Source organism: Pinus tabuliformis, chromosome J (genome assembly GCF_031772625.1).
Source record: "Pinus tabuliformis cultivar Carrire ecotype Pingquan chromosome J, CPIR1, whole genome shotgun sequence".
NCBI classification, from domain to species: domain Eukaryota; kingdom Viridiplantae; phylum Streptophyta; class Pinopsida; order Pinales; family Pinaceae; genus Pinus; species Pinus tabuliformis.
In genome coordinates this window covers 962,116,377-962,139,679 of record NC_142295.1, presented here as the reverse complement: position 1 = coordinate 962,139,679, position 23,303 = coordinate 962,116,377, and the positions used below count along the sequence as shown (strand labels likewise).

At 39.5% G+C, this 23,303-nt stretch overlaps 1 protein-coding gene across 3 annotated transcripts in view; it reads right to left on the bottom strand.

Moving 5' to 3' along the window:
• Window positions 1-23,303, bottom strand: part of LOC149230020 (succinate dehydrogenase assembly factor 1, mitochondrial-like) — a 103,092-nt gene that overhangs the window by 14,051 nt on the left and 65,738 nt on the right. Inside the window, exon 2 of one of the 3 annotated variants that reach the window (XM_089378824.1) lies at window positions 16,125-16,232. The exons of the other annotated variants lie outside the window; for them this stretch is intronic. Coding sequence (XP_089234950.1) covers window positions 16,161-16,232 — 72 coding nt within the window. The 3' untranslated portion in view covers window positions 16,125-16,160. Of the gene's footprint in view, window positions 1-16,124; window positions 16,233-23,303 lie in introns of those variants that run through there. 3 annotated transcript variants of the gene reach the window in all.

Genomic DNA, 23,303 nt, shown 5'->3' with positions numbered 1-23,303 from the left:
AACATTATTTTCATAGTCAACAAGCTATTCTAGCCAAAGATGGGAGTCAATTGTTTCAAATTACTCCCAAGTCCATTTCCAAAATGCTTAACATTGTTATGCCTAGTCAAACTCAACCTCTAGCCACCCAAGTTCCACAAGATCTCTTTTAGCAATTAACACCTGAACAAAGAAATTCTCAGTTAACAAAGTTGATATTCCTCAAAATAATCCACCCTACTCTTCCAATATATTCCCTGAAATCTCAAGGAAGATCATTTCCCCATCAAAGAAATCCTCATATCATTTTCAATTACTGCCAATATTTCTTTGATGTCATCAATGATCAATTATCAAAATTTAACCTTCATAAGTCATTTAGGTATCAATCGATATTCATATACTTATTTTTGTGTTTTCATTTAGAACGATTTCCTCATCTTTTTCCCTACAAAAGCAAGATTCATAGGGACATGAATTCCCAGTTATTTATTGGACATCTATATTTAGAAGACATTCTGAATAATTTTCTTTTTCAAAATTTGTTAATCATTTTTTGTCAATAGTTTTCACCCTTCTAAATGGTACAGCACCTCCAAGAGTTTTCCCAGAGATTAAAACATTCTTGCAACTCAGCAAAGATGTTAAAGTGGGAGATTAGTATTTATATCAAAATTTTACAAAGAGCAAGTTACATGGGGTCTTCATATAGATTGCAAGTTTTTCTTCCTATAATGATTTTTGCATTAGAGTTCATCAAGCAGAGTTTGAACGTTGATCAGATACATTTTTTGCATAGAAAATGCCCTACATTGTTCAAGTTGAAAGTTGAAGTTGGTCCTTTTGTGTTGAACACAAGAACAACAAGTGTTGATGTTGAACCTGTGCTACAAGAAATGAAATTGCCAAGGAGAAAAATGACATTATGGCCCTATACGCAAGATTTCAATTTTAAGAATGGAACAAGGGTCATCAGCGATTCATTTCCCAAAGCCTTTAGTACAAAAGTATGAAAATCAAATAATTTTAAAATATAGCATTATTATAAAGTTTGTTGATTAAAGGTTGAATAAAGTGCTTGTTATTATCAAGGGTGTTGATGTTGTTTCAAGAAAGGACAGTCACGATCAGATAGCAGACCCCCCTTATCGTTTCGAGTTTAATGCAAGGGGTTGCACAATTTGTGGTTTTAATGAAACAACTCTCGAGGTACATGGCACCCACTCGTAAATAAACCCCCCCCCCTCCCCCTCATGCTTTTCTAAACACACACCCCCTTGATATTCTGCCACAGTTTGGAGTCAAATCAACCATGTGTCATGCTAACTCAGTAAAGGGACCCACATTGGAAGCAAGTTGGACTAGTTCTTCGAATTTTTTGTCACTGTGTGTCTACGATTGAAACTTCAACAGTCAAAGCTAAAGTGATTATCAATAATTACTACACAGTGAAGAGCTTGGGAAATACCAAAGTTGGCAAGCTTACTGACAGTGAGCAGCAACAATGAATAAAGGCTCAACTAAATTTCTATTTTCCAAGTAATTATTTCTCTTCTTCTCAAATTTTTAATTGGTAAAATGTATCTAAGGAAAGGAAAGGTGGTTAAAGCTCAACCTAAGCGAAGACCCTTTCTTGAAGCCTCCGTGAATTTAGACAAATTGCCATTAATTGATAAAGATGCAGACGTAATTAATACCAAATGTGAGTTTGACTTATTTGAAATAAGAAATTGCATGTTTCAACGACATCAAGATCAAAGAGATGAATTCGCAGTATGGGAGTGTTTATTAGCTCAGTTCGTTGTCCCACAAACTTATCATTTTCCCAAAGTAGTTAGTGCTCTGAATGTTATTTGCATAGTCAACAAGCTATTATAGCCAAAGATGGGAGTCAGTTGTTTCAAATTACTCGAGTCCATTTCCAAAATGCTTAACATTGTTATGCCTAGTCAAGCTCAACCTTTGTCCACCCAAGTTCTATAAGATCTCTTTCAACTATCAATCCCTGAACAAAGAAATTCTTTGTTAGTCATTTTTACCAAGTGAAGTTGATATTCCTCAAAATAATTCACCTTACTCTTCTAGTATATTAGTCAAGTGTAGGATATTAGTTAGATGGGGTGAATTTTGACCAAAAGTGACACTCCTTCACTTGTGGGGTCGACTTAGCTTTTGGGGTCCACTTGAAGCCCAAAATAATAATTTTCATTTTCATTTTGTATAATTTTCTTTGGCCAAATTCGAAGGCCTTTTCACATACGAGAATACCTACAAAAACTCAACATATTTAAGGCTAGCGCAATTTTTCTAGAATTTCCTAGGGTATAAACTCTTCCTCAAGGCACATTGCATATTTTTTAAAGGAAGTTCATACCTCTCTTTCTCTTGGATTTATAAAGGTGAAACTTTTGAAGACTTTATGAAAGCTTCCTTGTTGAACCTATTATCATGCAAGGATGTTTCACTCATCCTAAGGAGTTCATTATGATATTTGGGCAAATCAAATACCTTTCTTTGGAGCAAGATTTTGTAGATGCACATCGAGGGAAGCTTCTTTATTGAGCTTATTGACTTGCAATGGATGTTTCACTCATTATAACAAGTTAATTATGATATTTGGGGAGATCAACTAACTACCTTTATTTGGAGCAAGAGTTTATGAATGTACATGCAGCAACCTCTTCCTCTTGATGTTCAAGATATGGCTCCCACCAATTTTGCATTTCTACATTTTTGGATCAAGTAAATGGGTCCATGTTCTACCATAGTTTATATGATCCTTCTTGTCACAAGAGGATTGATGTTCAAATGATCTCATTAATGAAGTTCCTAACTTCCTATTCACAGCCCACCAAGGTATTTTCCACTATTGTTTTGGATGCATTACATTATGTGGCGCCATTCTTAAGAAAAGTGTGTGCTAGTCTATGTACCTTCACTAAACCAACATGCTTCATTGGATCTTCCTCTTCCACATTATGATGCTACTCCTATAGTCGTTGGGTAGTGCAATGTTGATGAATAATTTCAATCCCATGTAGAAGACTATCTGGCCCTACACAACTACATTCAATAAGTTCAATTCTCAAGGATAGCTTATGCCAAGCTTTTTAGCTATTGACAAACCATCTTACTAACATCTCTTCACAAAACCTCTACTAGAGGCCGCCTTTGCCAACTTATGGAATCATATTAATTTGGGAGATCTGGCATGCAAGGGGGATTATATGTAATGGCTTCTCTATTTGGCTTGTATTCAGCTTTATGATATTTGGGGAGATCAACTAACTACCTTTATTTGGAGCAAGAGTTTATGAATGTACATGCAGCAACCTCTTCCTCTTGATGTTCAAGATATGGCTCCCACCAATTTTGCATTTCTACATTTTTGGATCAAGTAAATGGGTCCATGTTCTACCATAGTTTATATGATCCTTCTTGTCACAAGAGGATTGATGTTCAAATGATCTCATTAATGAAGTTCCTAACTTCCTATTCACAGCCCACCAAGGTATTTTCCACTATTGTTTTGCCTACAAATGATTCTCGACATGTTCCAATGGAACATTCTCTATATGATGTTGGTCTAATCTGGATGCATTACATTATGTGGCGCCATTCTTAAGAAAAGTGTGTGCTAGTCTATGTACCTTCACTAAACCAACATGCTTCATTGGATCTTCCTCTTCCACATTATGATGCTACTCCTATAGTCGTTGGGTAGTGCAATGTTGATGAATAATTTCAATCCCATGTAGAAGACTATCTGGCCCTACACAACTACATTCAATAAGTTCAATTCTCAAGGATAGCTTATGCCAAGCTTTTTAGCTATTGACAAACCATCTTACTAACATCTCTTCACAAAACCTCTACTAGAGGCCGCCTTTGCCAACTTATGGAATCATATTAATTTGGGAGATCTGGCATGCAAGGGGGATTATATGTAATGGCTTCTCTATTTGGCTTGTATTCAGCTTTAAGAAGAGATGTATCTTGTGAATTTCTTATCTCCATAGCTAAAATTTGAGATCTAAAATGAGCCCCCTAACAAAAATAATAAAACAAGAGTTATGAATTATCAAAGGGAAAGAAACAAAACTACTTTTTGCAAATTCCAAACGTAGGCACTCACTAGATTTCACATCCAACAAGCGCTTACACATGAAATTTGAGTAAAAATATAAGGAGATAAACCAAATATATGATTAAAAAAGTAGTTATCTTCCTTTCGCTCCAAAAATATTTACCCTTATGGTTGACATCATCTTATTGAATCCTAGAGGTTCTTTTAAAGTCAATTTTGATTGTACATTCGTTGTTGATGCCCATTTTTTTCCTCAAATTACCTTAATGGTGTAACCTTCATTTTCAACTAAAATTGGCCTATATTGAGCTAGATATTTTTAAACCCATTGCCATTTTCATCTAAGGCTAACCTTATATTGAGCTAGGGATTCATAAACCCACTATCATTTTTATTGAACTAGGTATCCATAAGCCCACTCTCACTTGTGTTCAGTTAGGTATCCATCAGCACACTCATTTATATTGAACCGGGTATCCATAAACCCACTCTCACTTGTGTTGATTTAGGCATCCATCAACCCACTCTCATTTGTATATCGAGTTGGCTAGTCAAGATCAACCTTTATCCACCCAAGTTCTATAAGATCTCTTTCAACTATCAACCCCTGAACAAAGAAATTCTTTGTTAGTCATTTTTACCAAGTGAAGTTGATATTCCTCAAAATAATTCACCAATCAAACCTGGTCAAATACTAGTTAGTCCAAGATGGTCAAACCTCCAAAAATACCAATCAAACTTGGTCAAATACTAGTTTTTCCAAGATCGTTAAACCTCCAAAAATACCAAGAGTCAATGTTGGTCAACAATCTAAAATCCATCCAAGGTCAAGTTTGAACATTAAAGGGCCTGCAGTCAAAGTCTGAATTTCCTAAAGTCAAAACAACCTCCTTTCGGCGGTCAATCTTAGTCAATCTCAATCAAACAGTAACCTGATTCTTGGTCAGATGAAGCAAATCGCATTCAGTCAAAATGAGGTCAAACAACAACTTCTATACTTGGTCAAAAAATCAAATTCGCCCTCCTTGACTTCGCACATGAGCAGAAGAATAAAAGAAATTTTGTGTGTAAATTGGTCAAAGTGGAGGATAAGAGTTAGATGGGGTGACTTTTGACCAAAAGTCACACTCCTTCACTTGTGGGGTCGACTTGATTTTTGGGGTCTACATGAAGCCCAAAATAATAATTTTCATTTTCATTTTGTATACTTTTCTTTGGCCAACTTGGAAGGCCTTTTCACATATGAGAATACCTCTTGATGCTACAAAAAATCAACATCTTCAAGGCTAGTGCAATTTTTCCATAATTTCCTAGGGCATAAACCATTCCTCAAGGCACATTGCATATTTTTTAAAGGAAGTTGATACCTCTCTTTCTCTTGGGTTTATAAAGGCAAAACTTTTGAAGACTTTATGAAGGCTTCCTTGTTGAACCTACTGTTATGCAGGGATGTTTCACTCATCCTAAGGAGATAATTTTGATATTTGTGCAGATCAAGTACCTATCTTTGGAGCAAGATTTTGTAGATGCACATGGAGGGAAGCTTCTTTATTGAGCTTATTGACTTGCAATGGATGTTTCACTCATTATAACAAGTTAATTATGATATTTGGGAAGATCAAATAACTACCTTTATTTGGAGCAAGAGTTTATGAATGCACATGGAGCAACCTCTTCCTCTTGATGTTCAAGATATGGCTCCCATCAATTTTGCATTTATACATTTTTGGATCAAGTAAATGGGTCCATGTTCTACCATAGTTTATATGATCCTTCGTGTCACAAGAGGATTGATGTTCAAATGGTCTCTTTAATGAAGTTCCTAACTTCCTATTCACAGTCCACAAAGGTATTTTCCACTATTGTTTTGCCCACGAATGATTCTCGACATGTTCCAATGTAACTTTCTCTACATGATGTTGGTCTAATCCGGATGAATTACATTATGTGACCCATTCTTAAGGAAAGTGGGTGCTAGTCTATGAACCTTTAGTAAACCAACATGTTTCACTGGATCTTTCACTTCCACATTATGATGTTACTCCTATAGTCATTGGGTAGTGCAATGTTGATGAATCATTTCAATCCCATCTAGAAGACTATTTGGCTCTACACAACTACATTCAATAACTTCATTCTCAAGGACAGCTTGTGCCAAGCTTTTTGGCTTTTGACAAACCAACTTACTAACATCTCTTCACAAAACCTCTACTAGAGGCCACCTTTGCCAACTTATAGAATCATACTAATTTGGGAGATCTGGCATGCAAGGGGGATTATATGTAATGGCTTCTCTATTTGGCTTGTATTCAATTTTAAGAAGAGATGTATCTTGTGAATTTCTTCTCTCCGTAGCTAAAATTTGAGATCTAAAATGAGCCCCCTAACAAAAATAATAAAATAAGAGTTATGAATTATCAAAGGGGAAGAAACAAAACTACTTTTTGCAAATTCCAAACATAGGCACTCACAAGATTTTGCATCCAACAAGCGCTTACACGTGAAATTTGAGTAAAAATTTAAGGATATAAACCAGAAATATGATTTAAAAAAGTAGTTATCTTCCTTTCCCTCCAAAAAAATTTACCCTTATGGTTGACATCATCTTCTTGAATCTAGAGGTTCTTTTAAAGTCAATTTTGACTGTACATTTTTTGTTGACGCCCATTTTTTTTTTCTCAAATTACCCTAATGGTGTAACCTTCATTTTCAACTAAAATTGGCCTATCTTGAGCTAGATAATTCTAAACCCATTTCCATTTTCATCTAAAGCTAACCTTATATTGAGCTAGGGATTAATAAACCCGCTATCATTTTTACTGAACTAGGTATACATAAACCCACTCTCACTTGTGTTCAGTTAGGTATCCATCAACACACTCATTTATATTGAACCAGGTATCCATAAACCCACTCGCTTGTGTTGATTTAGGTATCCATCAGCCCACTCTCATTTGTATATTGAGTTGGCTATCCATATCCCACTCTCATTTGTATTTAAGCCATGACCAACACTATTTCATATCAAGTATCCATAAACCCACTCTTGTTTCTAATTCATCCATGCTCAACCCTATATCGAGTTGAGTTTCCATAAATCCACTTTCGTTTTTATTTCATCATTTTTCTCTACAACCCACTCTTCAATTTAATGGGGGGTTGTTGAGAATAGTATAGTTTCACTCAACCAAGGTTGACATAGGATTTTAATAATTATTTTATGTATTATGATTGGCTTGTTAGAAATCCACGCACCCTAGGTCTGGTCTATGCCTTAGCTAGGAAACATAAACACACTAGCAGTGCCTAACTTTATACAATTTTGCATAGCGGAATATACCAACAATTAAATCAATGATAGTACACAATATTATATGCCCAAAACTTGTTTCTTACAATTCCATTAATAAGAAAACTTGCAGGGCTCCCATACCAAGGATAATGGCCCTTTATATCCCAGTATAATGCCAAATACAATGTTAAGTCCTTTTGACCAATACCCTAGGGTTGGCGCTTTGTTCTCTAAGCCTTTCTTGCCCTTATTAAAACACCTACAACACTCAAAATACTGAGTTGTAGCAAACTAGGGCGCTTTTACTAGCATACATTAGATTACTCAAACACAAATCATCTTACCTAGGCATGGTCCTTTAGCCCATAGTCCTCTTGTTGTAGCTTTCTTGGGCCCTCTGCCAGCTCCTTTAGGCCTTCGAGCCCTTTACAAGCTTATCACTTACTCCTTTACCCTTCAACCATCCCAGCTCGCTACTACAATAACATTAATTAGCTCTTTTTTTGCATCAACCTCTATATTTTTACATTACATAGGCTAGCAAATGCCTCACTAAGCCTAGCAAGTTGCTACAACAACCTTGCATCTCTCCTACAGCTTTCCTACAGCCCTCCCCACTTGCTATGGCTGGTTTGTTTAGGCTTGCAACCTATTCCTTGGTTATAGCATCACTTCAAGTTGTTAGTGGTCTACACAAAAACTTTTGTCCAACCCTTCCCAACCAGCAAAACCTTAAGCAAACTCAACCTTGTCCACATAGCTTTCCTTCTTTAGTTGCAACTCCTTTTATTGCCTTGGCTAAGTCACTTTTAGCCTTGATCTTCACAAGAAAAATGCTCCTTTTGTCTCCTTACCTTTGTATTTATACTTTTCAAAGGTTGTGTCTCTTGGCCTTGCTAGCCAACCTGAGCCGACTTGACAACTTACACCAACAATATTTAAGTTAGAATAACAAATGTTTTCCTTGGGTTAAAATCCCACTCACTTTGTGTCCAAAGCCCCAAAGTTGGATGCAAGGCCCATTAACCAAACCAAAAATCCTCAAGGGCTTTTCCAACCAGAAATACCTTTTGAACTACCAATATTTCAACACTCCCTCTTAATGAGGAAGGTATTTCAACCTGCCTCTAAATTTGATCTGAAACCACATCCTTTTGGAAGACCTGGATCTTTGAAGACATCATGCTCCTAGAAGCCTCCCGCTTCAGAGCATCTTGCATGGCCATCCAAACCATGACTTTCCTTGTTGCTAGAAATCTCCAACTCCATGACTTCTTCCTAGAAATCTCCAACTCCATGACTTTCCTTGCATGGCCATGGCTTCCTTGCATGTGCCATGACTTTTCCTTGCATGGCCATGACTTTTCTTGCATGATCATGACTTTCCTAGCATGGTCCATGACTTCCTTGAATGTACCATGACATTTCCTTGCGTGCACCATAACTTCCTTGCATGATCTACAACTTTCCTTGCATGCACCACGACTTTCCTTGCATGGTTTGTGACTTTCCTTGCATGGCCTAGAACACTCCACTCTCTCACTTGAACCTGAAGGTTAGACTTCCACTGGGTTGTTGACTCTCCCTCTAAATCTTGTAGTATCCTAAAGCCAAACTCCCTCTGAGCCTACACAACCATCCCTTAGCACACTCTGCTTTTCCCTCCAAGAAAGTAACCTCATGAAAACTTATGCATGTGTTGCAACTAAACTTGTGTCCTTTCAAGGTCGGTGTCGAGTTGTGGTTGAACATTTGGCCTAGTCCACGCTAGCCCACCGCACCTCGACTCTGCAAGTTTTCTCATCCTCTTGGATCAAACACTTCATATGCACATGGTTCCACTATCAAATCTGCAACTCTACAACCCAATGAATATACTATCTCACAAAACTCATCAAACTGCAATCCATATGAAGCTACCCCGTCCATGCCAAAGCACTCCCTACCAAGGCACTTGGGTTGTCGCAACTTACTTTGACAAGTCAACGGAAGTCCATCAACAATATTGGCATCCCACCACTCAACATAATGTTGTGCACCGAGTTCTCCACCATAACTCCCATTTCGCCACCCCAAGCTACAATAATCCATAGCTCCTTGTCTGAACATTTTGCTCCATGTCTTACAAGGCATACCTAGCCAACTCTCTTGGCAACAATGTTGCTTCCTGCAATAGCTTCACAACTCCCTCTCAGAGCTGACACATGTGCGCATCTCAAATCCAACTGCTCTTCGAAGTAGCTCTGACACCATGTTAGAAATCCACGCACCCTAGGTATGGTTTATGCCTTAGCTAGGAAACATAAACACACTAGCAATTCCTAACTTTAAACAATTTTGCACAACAAAATATACTAGCAATTAGATCAATGATAGTACACAATATTTTATGCCCAAAACTTGTTTCTTACAATTCCATTGATAAGAAAACTCATGGGGCTCTTCTACCAAAGATAATGGCCCTTTATATCACAATACAATGCCAAATACAATGTCAAGTCCTTTTGACCAATACCCTAGGGCTAAGACTTTGTCCTCTAAGCCTTTCCTTCCCTCATAAAGACACCTACATCACTATAAATACTTAGTTGTACCAAACTAGGGCTTTCACCAACCCAAATTAGATTAACACAAATCAACTTACATGGGCATGATCCTTTAGCCCATGGTCCTGTTGTTGTAGCTATCTTGGGCCCTATGCCAACTCCATTAGGCCTTTGGCCCCTTTACTAGAATATTTCCTACTCCTTTACCCTTCAACCAGCCCTACTCCCTAGTATGGTAGCCTTAGTCAACTCTTTTTCTACCTTGGCCTCCTATTTTTACCTTACACAAACCAGTGGATACCTCCCTGAGCCTAACAAGTTGCTACAATAGCCCTACGACCCTCCTCCTTGCGTGCTATGGCTGGTTTGTTTAGACCTGCAGCCTATTCCTTGGTTGTGGCCTCACTTCAAGTTGCCAGCGGTCTACACAAAACTTTTGTCTAGCCATTCCCAACCAACAGAACCTTAAGCAAAGTGGGCCTTGTCCACAAATCTATCCTTCTTCAGTTGTGGCTCCTTTTGTTGCCTTGGCTAAGCCACTTTTAGCCTTAATCCTTATAAGAAGAATGCTCCTTTTGCCCCATTTCCCTTGTTTTTATACTTTTCCAAGGTTAACCTGGCAATAATTAAATTAGGATTATAAATGTTTTCCTTGGGTTCTAAGCCCACTCACTTTCGGTCCAAACCCCCCAACTTGGGTGCAGAGCCCATTAAGAAAACCAGAATTTGCCTCGAGGGCTTTTACAATTGGAAATACCTTTTGAACTACCAATATTCCAACATGGCTAAGACCAACCTAGTCAATATTCATGATTTATTTCTACGTTTGGTTAAGGCCGACATAGTTGGCTCATAATCCCTCTTGGGTGAAACAACCCCTGTTTTAAGAAACGGTCGTTTCGAAACCGAAACGGCCGGCTTGATCCAATTCACATGCAAGGTTTGTGACCCGGCCTAGGAAACGGTCCGGTTAGCCGAGTCATGGGTGACTCGGCCAACCCGGCCGTTTCCGATATGACTCGGCCGAGTCACAAAGGAACGGCCCAGGCGCGTAAACAGCAAACAAATATACCTTTTTTAATGTATTTTTTAACTGTTTTATGTTTGGTTTGGACCCCAAACAGCTATATGAGTATGCTAAATGATTTTTGGGGTCCATTTCCCCCTCCCAAACCCTATTTAACACACCCAAGTGCTCTCATTCACTCACAGCAGTCTTATGCAGTTGAGTGAGAGTCTTCTTTGAGAGTTAGTGAGCAGTTCTTGAGCTTGTTTTGGAGCAACAGTGAGGAGTCTTGGAGGAGCATTGTAGCTGGAGTGAGGAGCTTCTTGGGCAGCCATTTGGAGCAGCATTAAGGAGCTGATTCTTGGAGCAAGCTTGAGGAGGCAGTTTGTGCCTGGAGGTATTTTTTTCCACCTCTATAAATCTGTTTTTGCTTAGTAAATTTTAGGTGCATATCTAGAAAGCTTAGAGAGTGTTTTTTGTCAAATAAATGAACATTGAATCAATGTTTTTTTTTGTCATTTTCAGATTGTTTACTTTCATTTCCTAGTCAAAAAATGGCACCTAGAGCAAGAGATCCTGCTTGGGCATATGTTGAAATGGTTGATAGTCAAATGCAATGCAAATTTTGCCATAGGAAAATTAAGGAAGGTCCTGGGGGCATTAATAGGCTGAAACAACACTTCGCAGGGATTAGAGGCCAAATTACCCCATGTACCTCACCAGAAATTGGGGAGATTAGAAAGAATTTGTTGGCCAGCTTTGAGAAATTTAAAGAAGATAAGGCTAGGCAAAAAGACATACAGGCTGAAATTGGGAGGAAGAGGGAGATACAAAAAATGATGGCTACCAACCCCCACTATGATTTTGAGGGTTCTTCCTCTATCCCTCAAACTGAGGCATCCAACCCTTTCCGATATGTTCCTCCCTCTTTTGGTTCTGTTCAAGATAAGGGAAAGGGTAGAATGAATTTGAAAAAGGGTGATGTGACTATCAAAAGTTATTTCACTCCCTCCTCTCCATCAGATGCACATGGTCCTGAAGTTAGTAAAACTCAAATGCAGCCCACTTTAGATGACCATTGGAAGAAAGAATTGAGGGAGACTGCTTGTGATTACATAGCTAGATGGTGGTATGATGCTGATATCCCCTTTAATGTTGCTCGTTCACCATATTATGAGCCTATGTTTGATGCCATACATGCTGCTGGAAAAGGCTTCAAAGGCCCTACTATGCATGAGCTAAGGGGATTTCGTTTGCAGAAAGAAATTCAATCCATTAATGAGTATTTGCAAGAGTTCAGGGACTCATGGGCAAGAACAGGGTGTACCATCATGTCAGATGGATGGACTGATCAAAGAAACCGTACCATCATAAACTTTCTTGTCTTCTGCCCACAGGGAACCATGTTTTTAAAATCAGTTGATGCATCTAATAAGATAAAAGATGGCCACTTGTTGTTTCAGCTATTGGATCAGGTTGTTGAGGAGGTGGGGGTGGCTAATGTTGTTCAAATCATCACAGATAATGCCTCTAACTATGTTCTTGCTTGTAAACTGTTAGAGGAAAAACACAAGAACATATTTTGGACCCCATGCGTTGCACATTGCATAGACCTCATGCTTGAGGATATTGGAAAATTAGATTGGGTCAAAAACACTATAGATCATGCCAAAAGCATAACAAAATTTATCTACAATCATACATTGGTTTTGAGCCTCATGAGGAAACACACTGGGGGCAAGGATATTATTAGGCCTGCCATCACTAGATTTGCTACACATTTTTTGACATTGCAATCTATGCTTTCCCAACATAGAAACTTGCAAAAGATGTTTTCCAATGATGAATGGAATCAAAGCAATTGGTCTAACAAACCAGAAGGCAAAGAATTGAAAAGGAAAGTCCATGAAGAAACTTTTTGGAGAAAGGCAGTAGAGATTGTGAAGCTTGCTGAGCCACTAGTTAAGGTGTTGCGGTTGGTGGATGGGGAAAGGTTGGCTATGGGCTTCATTTATGAGGCTATGGATCAAGCAAATGAGCAAATAAAGACGGTATACAAGGATAGAGTGGCAAAGTATGGGCCCATTTGGGCAATCATTGATGAAAGATGGAACAATCAACTCCATCGCCCTATACATGCAGCTGGATATTTTTTGAACCCACGGTATCATTATAAAGCTAAGGAGTCAGGAGCTTTGAGGGGGGAGGTCAGAGATGGACTGGTTGATTGCATTGAACGCATGATCCCATTGGAGTCTGATCAGCTGGAGATACACCGACAGGCCAATATCCTCAGCAATGCAGCAGGTACCTTTGGGAAGAACCTAGCAAAGATTGCAAGAGAAGCAGATGAGCCAGGTAAACAAAAATTTCAATTTTCAAATTCTTAATAGTTTTACTTTTTTTTTAAGTTTGTTAAATCGTTTATAATTTGAAAGTTAGATATAATTTGTAATTTTGTTGAGCTAACTCATTACACTCCTATGTTTTTTGCAGCACAATGGTGGGAGGCCTTTGGTAGCCATTGTCCTTAATTGCAAAGGTTTGCAATTCGTATTTTGAGTCAAACTTGCAGTGCATCTGGGTGTGAGCGCAATTGGGTTGTCTTTGAGAGGATTCACACAAAGAAGAGAAACCGTTTGGATCAAAAACGGTTAAATGATCTAGTTTTTGTCCAATACAACCTCCGGCTCAGACAAAACCATTTGCTGAACAAAAGACCTGATTCAGATCCCATTGTGTTGGAAGACATTGATCCAACATCAGATTGGGTAGTGAAGAGTTGTCCAGCAGAGTTTGATCCTGATAAGGATCTTGATTTAGATTTAGATCTGGAGACATCAGTTGAACTTGAACATGTTGTTCAACTTCAGCCTATTCAGTTGAATGCAGATCCCAATCCACCAGCCTCAGTCTCACAGCCAGCAGGGACTCCAGTTGTAGGTGCTTCCTCTGCTCAGCCACGACAGAAGCGCAGCCGCATATCTACTCTATCTCAGCTTGCATCTGCTGCAGTTGCACAGCCTGCTAGTGGTACCACTTCTACAGTTGCAGTTGGGGATGATGATGATGATGAGGAGCCATGGGGCCCCCTGTCTGACTCTGATGATGATGATCCAGAGATTGATCGACGTGATCTTGGCTCCTCTGACAGTAGCTACTAGCCAGTGGCCCAGTAGTACTAGTACTGGAGTCTGGTCACCGTCACAGTTTACTTTTGTTGTAGAGGCCATTTCTAGCCTCCTTGGTTATGTGTTTTTTGTTTTGAGTCTTCGATCATGTATGACAGTTGACTATGTATTGCCATTGGGTACCATTTTGATATAATGGATTGGTTCATGAGCCTACTTTGATCATATGTTGTCTTCCATCTATATTATAATGCTGTGTGTTTGGAAACATGAATGAAAATCTTTAAAATTATGTTTAAAATCTTTAAAATTATGTTTTTTTATTAAAAAAATAAATATTTAATGTATTTTTTACAACGACCGAGTCATTGAAATCGAGCCGGCCGAGTCATTACCATTTCGAAGTCGGAGTCGGAGTCGATCCTCGGCCGAGTCGGAGTCGGAGTCGGAGTCGGAGTCGGAGTCTTAAAACATTGGAAACACCATACTCTTGTGTATATATACATAGCTCTCACTTGTGTTTTCATAAATCTTGTGATCGTTTTTATAAAAGTGATTTGGCCATTGGACACCATAAAATGTTGCCCTCTCTTGTGATTGGGTTATTTCTCTTTATCTCATGCTGCTCTTGGGTTATTTTTCTCTCTAGCTGGTGCTGCTTTTCTTTCTCTTTACTGCAGATTTAGCATTTACTGCTTGCTTCCATTCAATCATTTCTCACTCCTATGAATTATCTGCTGGGACACCACAATCATTGTTTGAATTTAAAATATATAATAATGGAACTTAACTATGTTCACTTGCAATCTATTTCTAACCACAGTGATGTATGGTCAATTTTTAATTGAAATTAACTGTGATCAAGAGCAGGGATATATACAAGTACATATACCCATATCTATTCTCTTTATATATTTTAACATCACACAGGCATACATATATAGGAATATGTGCCTATACCAACACATAATACTCAAGATAGGAAACCACCAAATTACCAAAAAAATTGAAACTGTTCTGCTTAGGTTGCAGAATATTCTCAAATTTTAGACTGCATTTTCAAACGCGGAGGACTTGAATAAGTAGCCAGTCTCCAGAAATTGGTCAAAAATTCTGCTTGGATGTGTTGTTCTTGGATTCATTCTACTCATATCTCTGGTTTTCAATGAGAAAAGACTTATTCTCGTGTAGATCCCTAAATTTCTTTTCACCTGAATTCTATCTTTCAGGATCTTTTTGTTGTTCTAAGAGTTGTACCATACGGACTAAATAGTTTGATGTTGCACAAGCCATGTCACAACTTGCCAGAATAAGTTGGGTTATACATTTAGGAATCCACACAAATAAACCCTTAGTTGTCAAAGTGTCTTTAAGATCCCACTTATTCATTTAAACTAAGTTAATAACTTAACTATTACTATTATTATTATGAACAAAATTTAGATAGTTAAAGCTTACAAAGCCTTGCTTCAATCAAGGTCTGATATGAGCTGCACATGCTTTAAGAAGAAAAAGCATTGCCCTAGGGTTGTCCATCTTCCAAAATCCGTTTATTAGTTCACATCATTTATATGAAACAGTTATCTAAATTCCTATGATCAAGAGTAAGATCATTTATATTTTCAAAAGGCAAACAGTTGAACTCTGAATAGTTTCCTGTTATGAACCTCCCCAAGGTATCTATACGGATGTATTCACGTTAAAGTTCTTATGCATTTTGTAATAACATTCATGCAGTATCATATCTTTTCAGGGACTTAAAGAGTTAGTAACGTTAAAGTTCTTATGCATTTTGTTATAATGTTCATGCAGTATCGTATCTTCTCAGGAACTTAAAGAGTTAGTTATGTTCCACCCTTTTTCAGCAGGCCTCTAACAATTTTGACATGGATTGGGTGTGGCTAATGCCATCAAGGAAGATTTGCAAGTTCAAGAAGAGAGGAAGGCAGAAATTCATGCCCAAAAGTGCATGCATGTTCCTCATGAGAAACATTTAAAAACCTGAGGAAAAGAAGGCCAACCCTTGTCAGCATGAGCATTCCCACTAAGATAAAAAAGGTCATCTTCTTCCTGTAATATATTTTCTAGGTAAAATTCTTACGAATGCATTCTAAAGAGTTCACACTTCAGACACAGATCTTGTTAAGTCTGAAAAGTAATTACCATGGCATAAGATAGTCGATTTATCAACCTGGATGCCAAAATAATGTGTTAGATTTAATTTATGTGTGTGAAATTTAACTGCAGTTCATCATGATCTTTTTCTATCAAAGATTATATATACAAATTTTTACAGCAATCAGTTTCAATCAATCACGATCAACTTTCAGCTATAGTTAAAGTCAACATCATTAATATATAATCATATGGTCAATATATTTAACTGCAGTTCAACAGAAGTAGAAGTGCATGTGTGTGGATGCCTTTTTCTTTATGGCATGGTGTATGTTCGATATACTTTTACACATTTAAACAAAGATATCTACAGACACACACACACATATATATATAGAGAGAGAGAGAGGGAGAGAGAGATTATAACCATGATATTTTTTGGTTTGCTAATTTGTCTGTGACTTGCAGGACTAGCCTTTGACTGAGAAACCACGACCCAAGGGTATCTAAGCCATCAAAATCCCCTGGGGATTGCACCCAGCCTGGGCCAGACCAACCCTTGAATGGCTGGATTATTTGTACCCACAGGGTTTCAAACCCATGACCTTAACACAAGAAGTGCCTTAATAAAACACCATCACCGACTATTTTACATCTTGGGGATATAACCATGATGCACATCATGGAAAAAAATCATCAAATTACATAAAATTTTGGAAGAAATTCTACTTGGATTGGAGAGCATTACCATTGATCAGATGTTAGACTTCATTTTTTAAGGACTGATAAATACCAAATCCTTAGAAATTGAACAAGAGTTCTGCTTGGATGGCTTGCCATTCTTGCAATATATACAAGTCACTTATAGCGCTGAATTTGAAGGAGAAAGTGCTTGTGCACTTCCACAAACATTTTTCTCCCAAGTTCAATTTTTTCAGGAACTGCTTATTGTTCTGATAGCTCACCATACCAAATAAATGAATTGACGTGGACAAGCCACATTACAACTTAACATAGCAAGTTGAGCAATATCTTTAAGCACAACCATAACAACCAGTTGTTTTATGTCATTAAATACCACACTTTTTTCAATTAAACTCCAAAGTACAGTTAGCTATTACTGTTAACTTTCTGTTTTCCAATTCATAAATTCTAGAATGTTATGCCCTATAGGCTTCACATGAATCAAAATTTATTTGTCAAAGGCCAGAACTCCTGAACAGGTTGCTGTTCTTGGGATTTATACACGTCACTCATAGCTCTGCATTTGAAGGAGAGACAGTGAACTTCCACAAACTTTTTTTCACCTGAGTTCAATCTTTCAGAAATTGTTTAATTGTTCTAAGAGTTGATCGTACCAAATACATGACTTGACTTGCTCTCTAAGTGTGCACATCATTTTCACAGGAATCACGAGTCAAACTCACCGACTCGTGAGTTCAACTTGGATTGGGCTGGAAAAGAGTTAGACTCATGAGTCAAACTATCCTCCCCAATTGCTTTCGCGAGTTTTTTTCCAATCCAATATGGTGTGCTTGTGTACCTCTTTATAGTTGTGTATGTGTGTTCCTTACTATTTGTGTCCTTGTTAAGTTTCTCCCGAGCTTTTGCAGAGTTTTTCTAGATCTGAGTTAAACTCTTGACTCTTCTGCCTCACCGAGTTCTTCCTGACTCCAAGTCTGGTAACTTTCATGCACATGTCTGCATGTGCTACAAATAAAACACATCAATATTGTACACTTGGTACTTATGCATTACATTGAGTTGTCCAGGTTCATGGGTGCATCAAAACACAAACATGCACATCAAAGTTGCATGGAGTCTCTTGTATGGGGACATTCTAGTACCCAGGGTACTAGAAATGTCTAGTACCCCAGGTTCATGGGTGCATAAAAACACACACATGCACATCAAAGTTGCATGGAGTCTCTTGTATGGGAACATTTCTAGTAGCCGGGTACTCGACATTTCTAGAGATGGGGTACCCAGTACAAACCTCCAAAATAGGCTATGCCAAGTGCAGGTATGTACATCAATATTTTACACTTAAGGGTGCAATGAATCTCAGTTGACCAAGCTCATGGGTGCATCAAAACACACACGCAAACACGTCAAACTTGCAATGAATCTCAGGTATGGAGGGCATCTTTAGTACAGGAACTACTAAGAACAAACTCTGAAAAATAGAGCATGCCAAGAACGGGTGTTTCTGTGTGCGCGCGAACATGTTAGCTTGGTTGATTTGACATATCTGCCAAAGATGCAGTCTGATATGAGATCACAGGATCCATTCCCATCCAAGTCCTCTGATGTTACCATCTGCTCATTCGAGCTGCTGGTTAATACCAACCTCCATCTAGGACTCTGGGGAAGTGGGTGAAATTCTGTGAGCTTATTTCTTCAGTTATATATATATATATATATAATGAAGCTTGAAATGAATGCCAACATCAAGACAATGGTGTGTGTTATATAAAATCATTGTAGGATACGAGAATATGGTACCAACAACAGAAAACTGCCCAAAACTAAAAATTGAAGCCCATGGCAGCAAAATGGTGCCCACATACCAAAACGCAGATACCCACTGCATACAATCACTGTCCACAGCAAGAAGATGAAGCCTACATGGAAAAAAAGGGATGGAAACAGAAAGAAAATGGTGTCCACAGCAAGAAGGAGCCAGAACAGAAAAAACCAGTCCTTGCAACTGCAAATAGCACCCCAAGCTCGAAATTGGGGCCCAAAAGTAGTTTTTACCACTCACCAAATGACAAACAATGTTGCTGTATATTTCATCTCCATGGTGGAAAAAAATGATTGTTGGGCTCTATTTTCAAATTATACATGTTCCAAACAAGGTTTAGGGTTAAGAAAATAATGCATTGACCTTTTTTAACTCAGATCTGATACAGCCAGTCAGGAGTAGCCTGAGTGGTTGGGATTCATGGTGCTAATGCCACCCGCCTCGGTTGGAATCACGGGTAACCTCGCTCAGTATGGTTTGTGTGCTATCATAATAGGCCGGGGGGGTGGGGGTTTCTAGGCAGCAGCACTATGTGATCTTGGAGGCAGCAATGATTGTATGTTCTAGTTACCGATTTCCCCCATTGATAAATTAAATAAAAATTTAATTTACAAAAAATTAGATATGTATGCATTTGTTGGTTTCCTATTGGATACATGACCAATGAAGGCTTCATTTTCGAGTTATGTATGTCCCAAAGAGTGCTCTCTAAGTTCAAGTAATTGATCCAGGAGTACGCGTAAAGGTAAGGTTAATACTAAAGGTTCTGAGTATAGGTAAACTACCATGAATTCATCGTGTAGGCTTCAAAAGTTGAGACAAATAAATGTTCAAAGTGCCTCCGACCCCAGCAAGCGCATAAGATATCTCATAAGTAATTGGGTATGGGTATATATTGTTCCACCTTGTGCGATTATAAGGCTATCGGGCAGGTACCCTCAGAACAAGCTTGGTATTTTGAGGTTGTTCCGGTGGATCCCGAGAAACGCGCATTGAATAAAGAAAAGATTGGTTGTTGAGGGTTCCAACAGGTCAGGTATGGTCCATATAGGGTAAATCACTTTTCTTTTTCAGTAGGTAACTCGACTGCGTACCCGCATTTCATTAAGGTTATTCCTTCCAATAAGTAAGTAAAGGGGTTCATAGCATGCCTCCCCTACTTCGATTATTTGCTGGCTGAATGAATGGGTTATTAAGGGCAGATAGGACTATTCCCTCCATTGTTCAAAGCGCGCGTACCCAACGTAAAATCATGTCAGTATAGAAGAGGAAGGGTGGTGAAAACGAAAGCAAATAAGAAGTGTCATAAATTATATACGTAATAATAAGGTTATTCCTAGATCAACAAGGTCTATTCTCTAAAGCTCGCCTGATCGGCCGGCCTGTGGACTAATTTGCGGATTTCGGGCTCCATATTAAGGCACCCACCCGGTTGGGGGCACAGGCACCCCAGTAAGGTTGTTCCGGTGGATCCTAAAAACCTTCTGAGATGCAATTTGAGATATATAGGACCTCGTTGATCTGGGTTCGGAGTCATTTCATCCACCGGGTTATCGAACTCTTTGTTTTCTTTATCCAAATCGATGATTTAATGCATGTAAGGTGATTCCTTCTTCCATCCAATATCCGGGGTCTGGCTAGCTGTATTGACTAAATCCAAGCAGTGAAAATGATCCAACCAAGACTTGCTGTAGGTCCAACCGAAATTCATTCTGTAGGCCGGCAGGTAAATGGTGATGTTCAAAGTGCCAACATGTTCAAAGTGCCCACCGACCAAAGGGCGTAAGATATTATAAGTAAGGGAGTAATCCAAAGGGTAGTTCCCACGCATGATGATCCTACGAAAGGCGGTTCCTGTGTCATGCCACCCACTTTCTGTCTTCCTGCTTAAAAAAGTAAATAAAAACACTATTCTATGTAGTGCCTAACGCAAGCCCGAAAACAATCTCCTCGTGGGGCAAGAATAGTAGGGAAATATGTGAAAACCTCCGCCCCCTCCTAATTGGGTGAAAATGACAAATCTCGTAGGGAACGTAGTCGAAAGATTGATCGACCATAATGACATATTCGACAAGACCTCAAGAAAGAAAGACAAGTTTCCAATCCGTTACATGGTGCACGTAAGCTTAGGAAAGCGGGACAAAGCCGGTGGTTAGGTAGACGCCCCATAGTGAGAGGTGTTGCGATGAATCCAGTGGATCATCCTCATGGAGGAGGTGAGGGACGGAGTCACTCACTATTCATATGGTGAGGGACGCACTAAAGGAGGTAGGCCTTCGGTGTCGCCTTGGGGAAAGCCCACCAAAGCTGGCTTCCTTCATTCATTCACCGATCGAGACAGTAGGCACGATACATACACAGCATTTCACCTGTCGACAGTTGCAGAACCGAGTCCCTCCACTCTCGTATTCCTCGACCTCCTCGACCTATTGATTGGGAGATAGAGATAGATAGCATTGATGCCACTTCAATGCCTACTGTGGTGCATGCATATCGGAATGTATGCTTCGACGAAAGGCCATGAGGAAATGAATGTCGGTCGTACGTGATCAGCCTATAAAGCAAAGCCCGATCGGCGTCTTCCCACCCGGCGCTTGCTTATCGATCGGCTGCTATTGACAAGGGGCCTACTCCTCTATCCAATGTGGGTTCGGTCCACTTGACGGAATCTCCCCTACGTCCGTGAACCAAGAGGAGCAATATGATTCATTGATGGGCGCGAAGCAATGGGAAACACCAATGGGCAGTCATATTATGTATGTAATAACGATTCATTGGGAAACACACTACAGCTAGCCTCTATCGCCAATTTGGCATTCATATTGCATGCGAGTGATATTTCTTTGTCAGGATGCGCAAGCAGGCTCGACCATAAGCCCACCACCCAATAAGCATCAAGGAAGGATCTGTCTGTCGCCGCGCTAACTCACCCGCCTACCTTAGTTCGATCAATAAGGCCAAGCAGGGGATTTCTCGCTCCTCGATCTCCCTAGGTCAATCGAGCAGGAAAGAAGTGAACGAGTGAGTCAGTCATCCTTCTTAACTCCCAACCCATAACCTTCTTATAGACCCATATTCTTATCTTCCCATCTTCTTATCTTCTTATCTCCCATATTCTTATCTTCTTCTTATCTTCCTATATTCTTATCTCCTTCTTATCTCTTTAAGGGCAGATTTATTCTCGCCAACCAAGATTGAAGCGGCGCGGGTTGGTGCATGAAAGGTGCCTTAATCACCTCTTTCTCCAATCTGTATCGCCTCTTAATCCATCTTTTCTTAAGTGGTACCAGGGCAGATTCATTCTCTATCTCGCCTCTTTAGAGCATCTATCTCGCCTATATTCTAAGAGGCCAGCCAAGAGCATCTATAGGGCGAGGGTTGCCTTCGTTATGACTAGCAAACAGGACATAGATTTCTTCTCTTTGGGCGGGTCAAGCAGAAGTGGGCAGGGGTTCGTGGGCCTGCCTGCCTGACTATCTTATCTGTTGGCGAGAAAGTGGAATTCAAGAGTTGCCTTCCTACATTACCTGAGCTCCTGCCTTCCTCTCCCCATAATTGAGAGCGGCCTTACGGCACCTATAGATTGATTCTCATTGGGCAGAAGATAAGGAAGCGTAGAAGCGTGGAAGCGTGGAGTTGCCTTCCTTATGACTAGCAGTAAATAGATTGATTTATTACTGAAGTAGTGCTATTCTTTATATATGTAATTACGCATAGCCGATAGCCCAATCATCCCACCAAAAAGAAAATGTGCAGTGGTACGTACGTTTATGACTAGCAGGAAGGATATTGATTATTGACAGAAGCATAGGATGGATAAATACCTTTCCTTGGTTCTGTCTCCCTGTCTCCCATTCACCCAGTATCACGGTACGGTACGGAAGGATATTCGGTCAGCTATAGATTTCTGTCTCCCTGAAGGTCTTCTTTCTCAGGAAGTCGGTCAGCCAGAAGGTCTGTCTTCCAGTCAGAAGTAACGAGTTACCCCGAGATATTGAGAGGGAAAGAACCTGATCACTCACCCCCAAAGCATTATATAGGTGGGGCTTGACCGCAACAAAAGAGAGGGCGGGTACGAGACCTTTCAAGCATCAGAGCCCACTTTCTACAGAGATGACAAGTCTTATCAACCACTACTTACTTTCGGACCTACCCGGCTCATTCTCAACCTCTCCCCCAGCCAGCTATCTCTCTCATTAGGAATCATTCTCAACCTCTCTATCCATCTCACTCTGAGATGGGGAACGAATACTGAGCATCGTATATAATATAATCACCCTGAGATCACGAGAAAAGAAAACCTACCCTTCCTCTCCTTATCAGTCGAGCCCCCTAAAGGGTCCTCATCGACCAAAAACGACTTGTTCATAATTCGAGTTATGTTCTCCGGGAAGCAGCTCATGCACGCACTTCCAGCTCATTAAAGCCAGGAAGACTACTTTATGAAAGGGAGAAGCAACTAGAAGACAGTAAGCTCTGGAATTCACTATCACTGAACAGAAAGGGAGAACAGAGAGGCAATGAAGCACGGGAGTGTGATTCCTTTATTCAAGCAAGAAGGCTAGTTGATAGTAGTCAGGGTAGTAGGCAAGCCAGAAAGAGAGTGTTACGTAAGGCTAG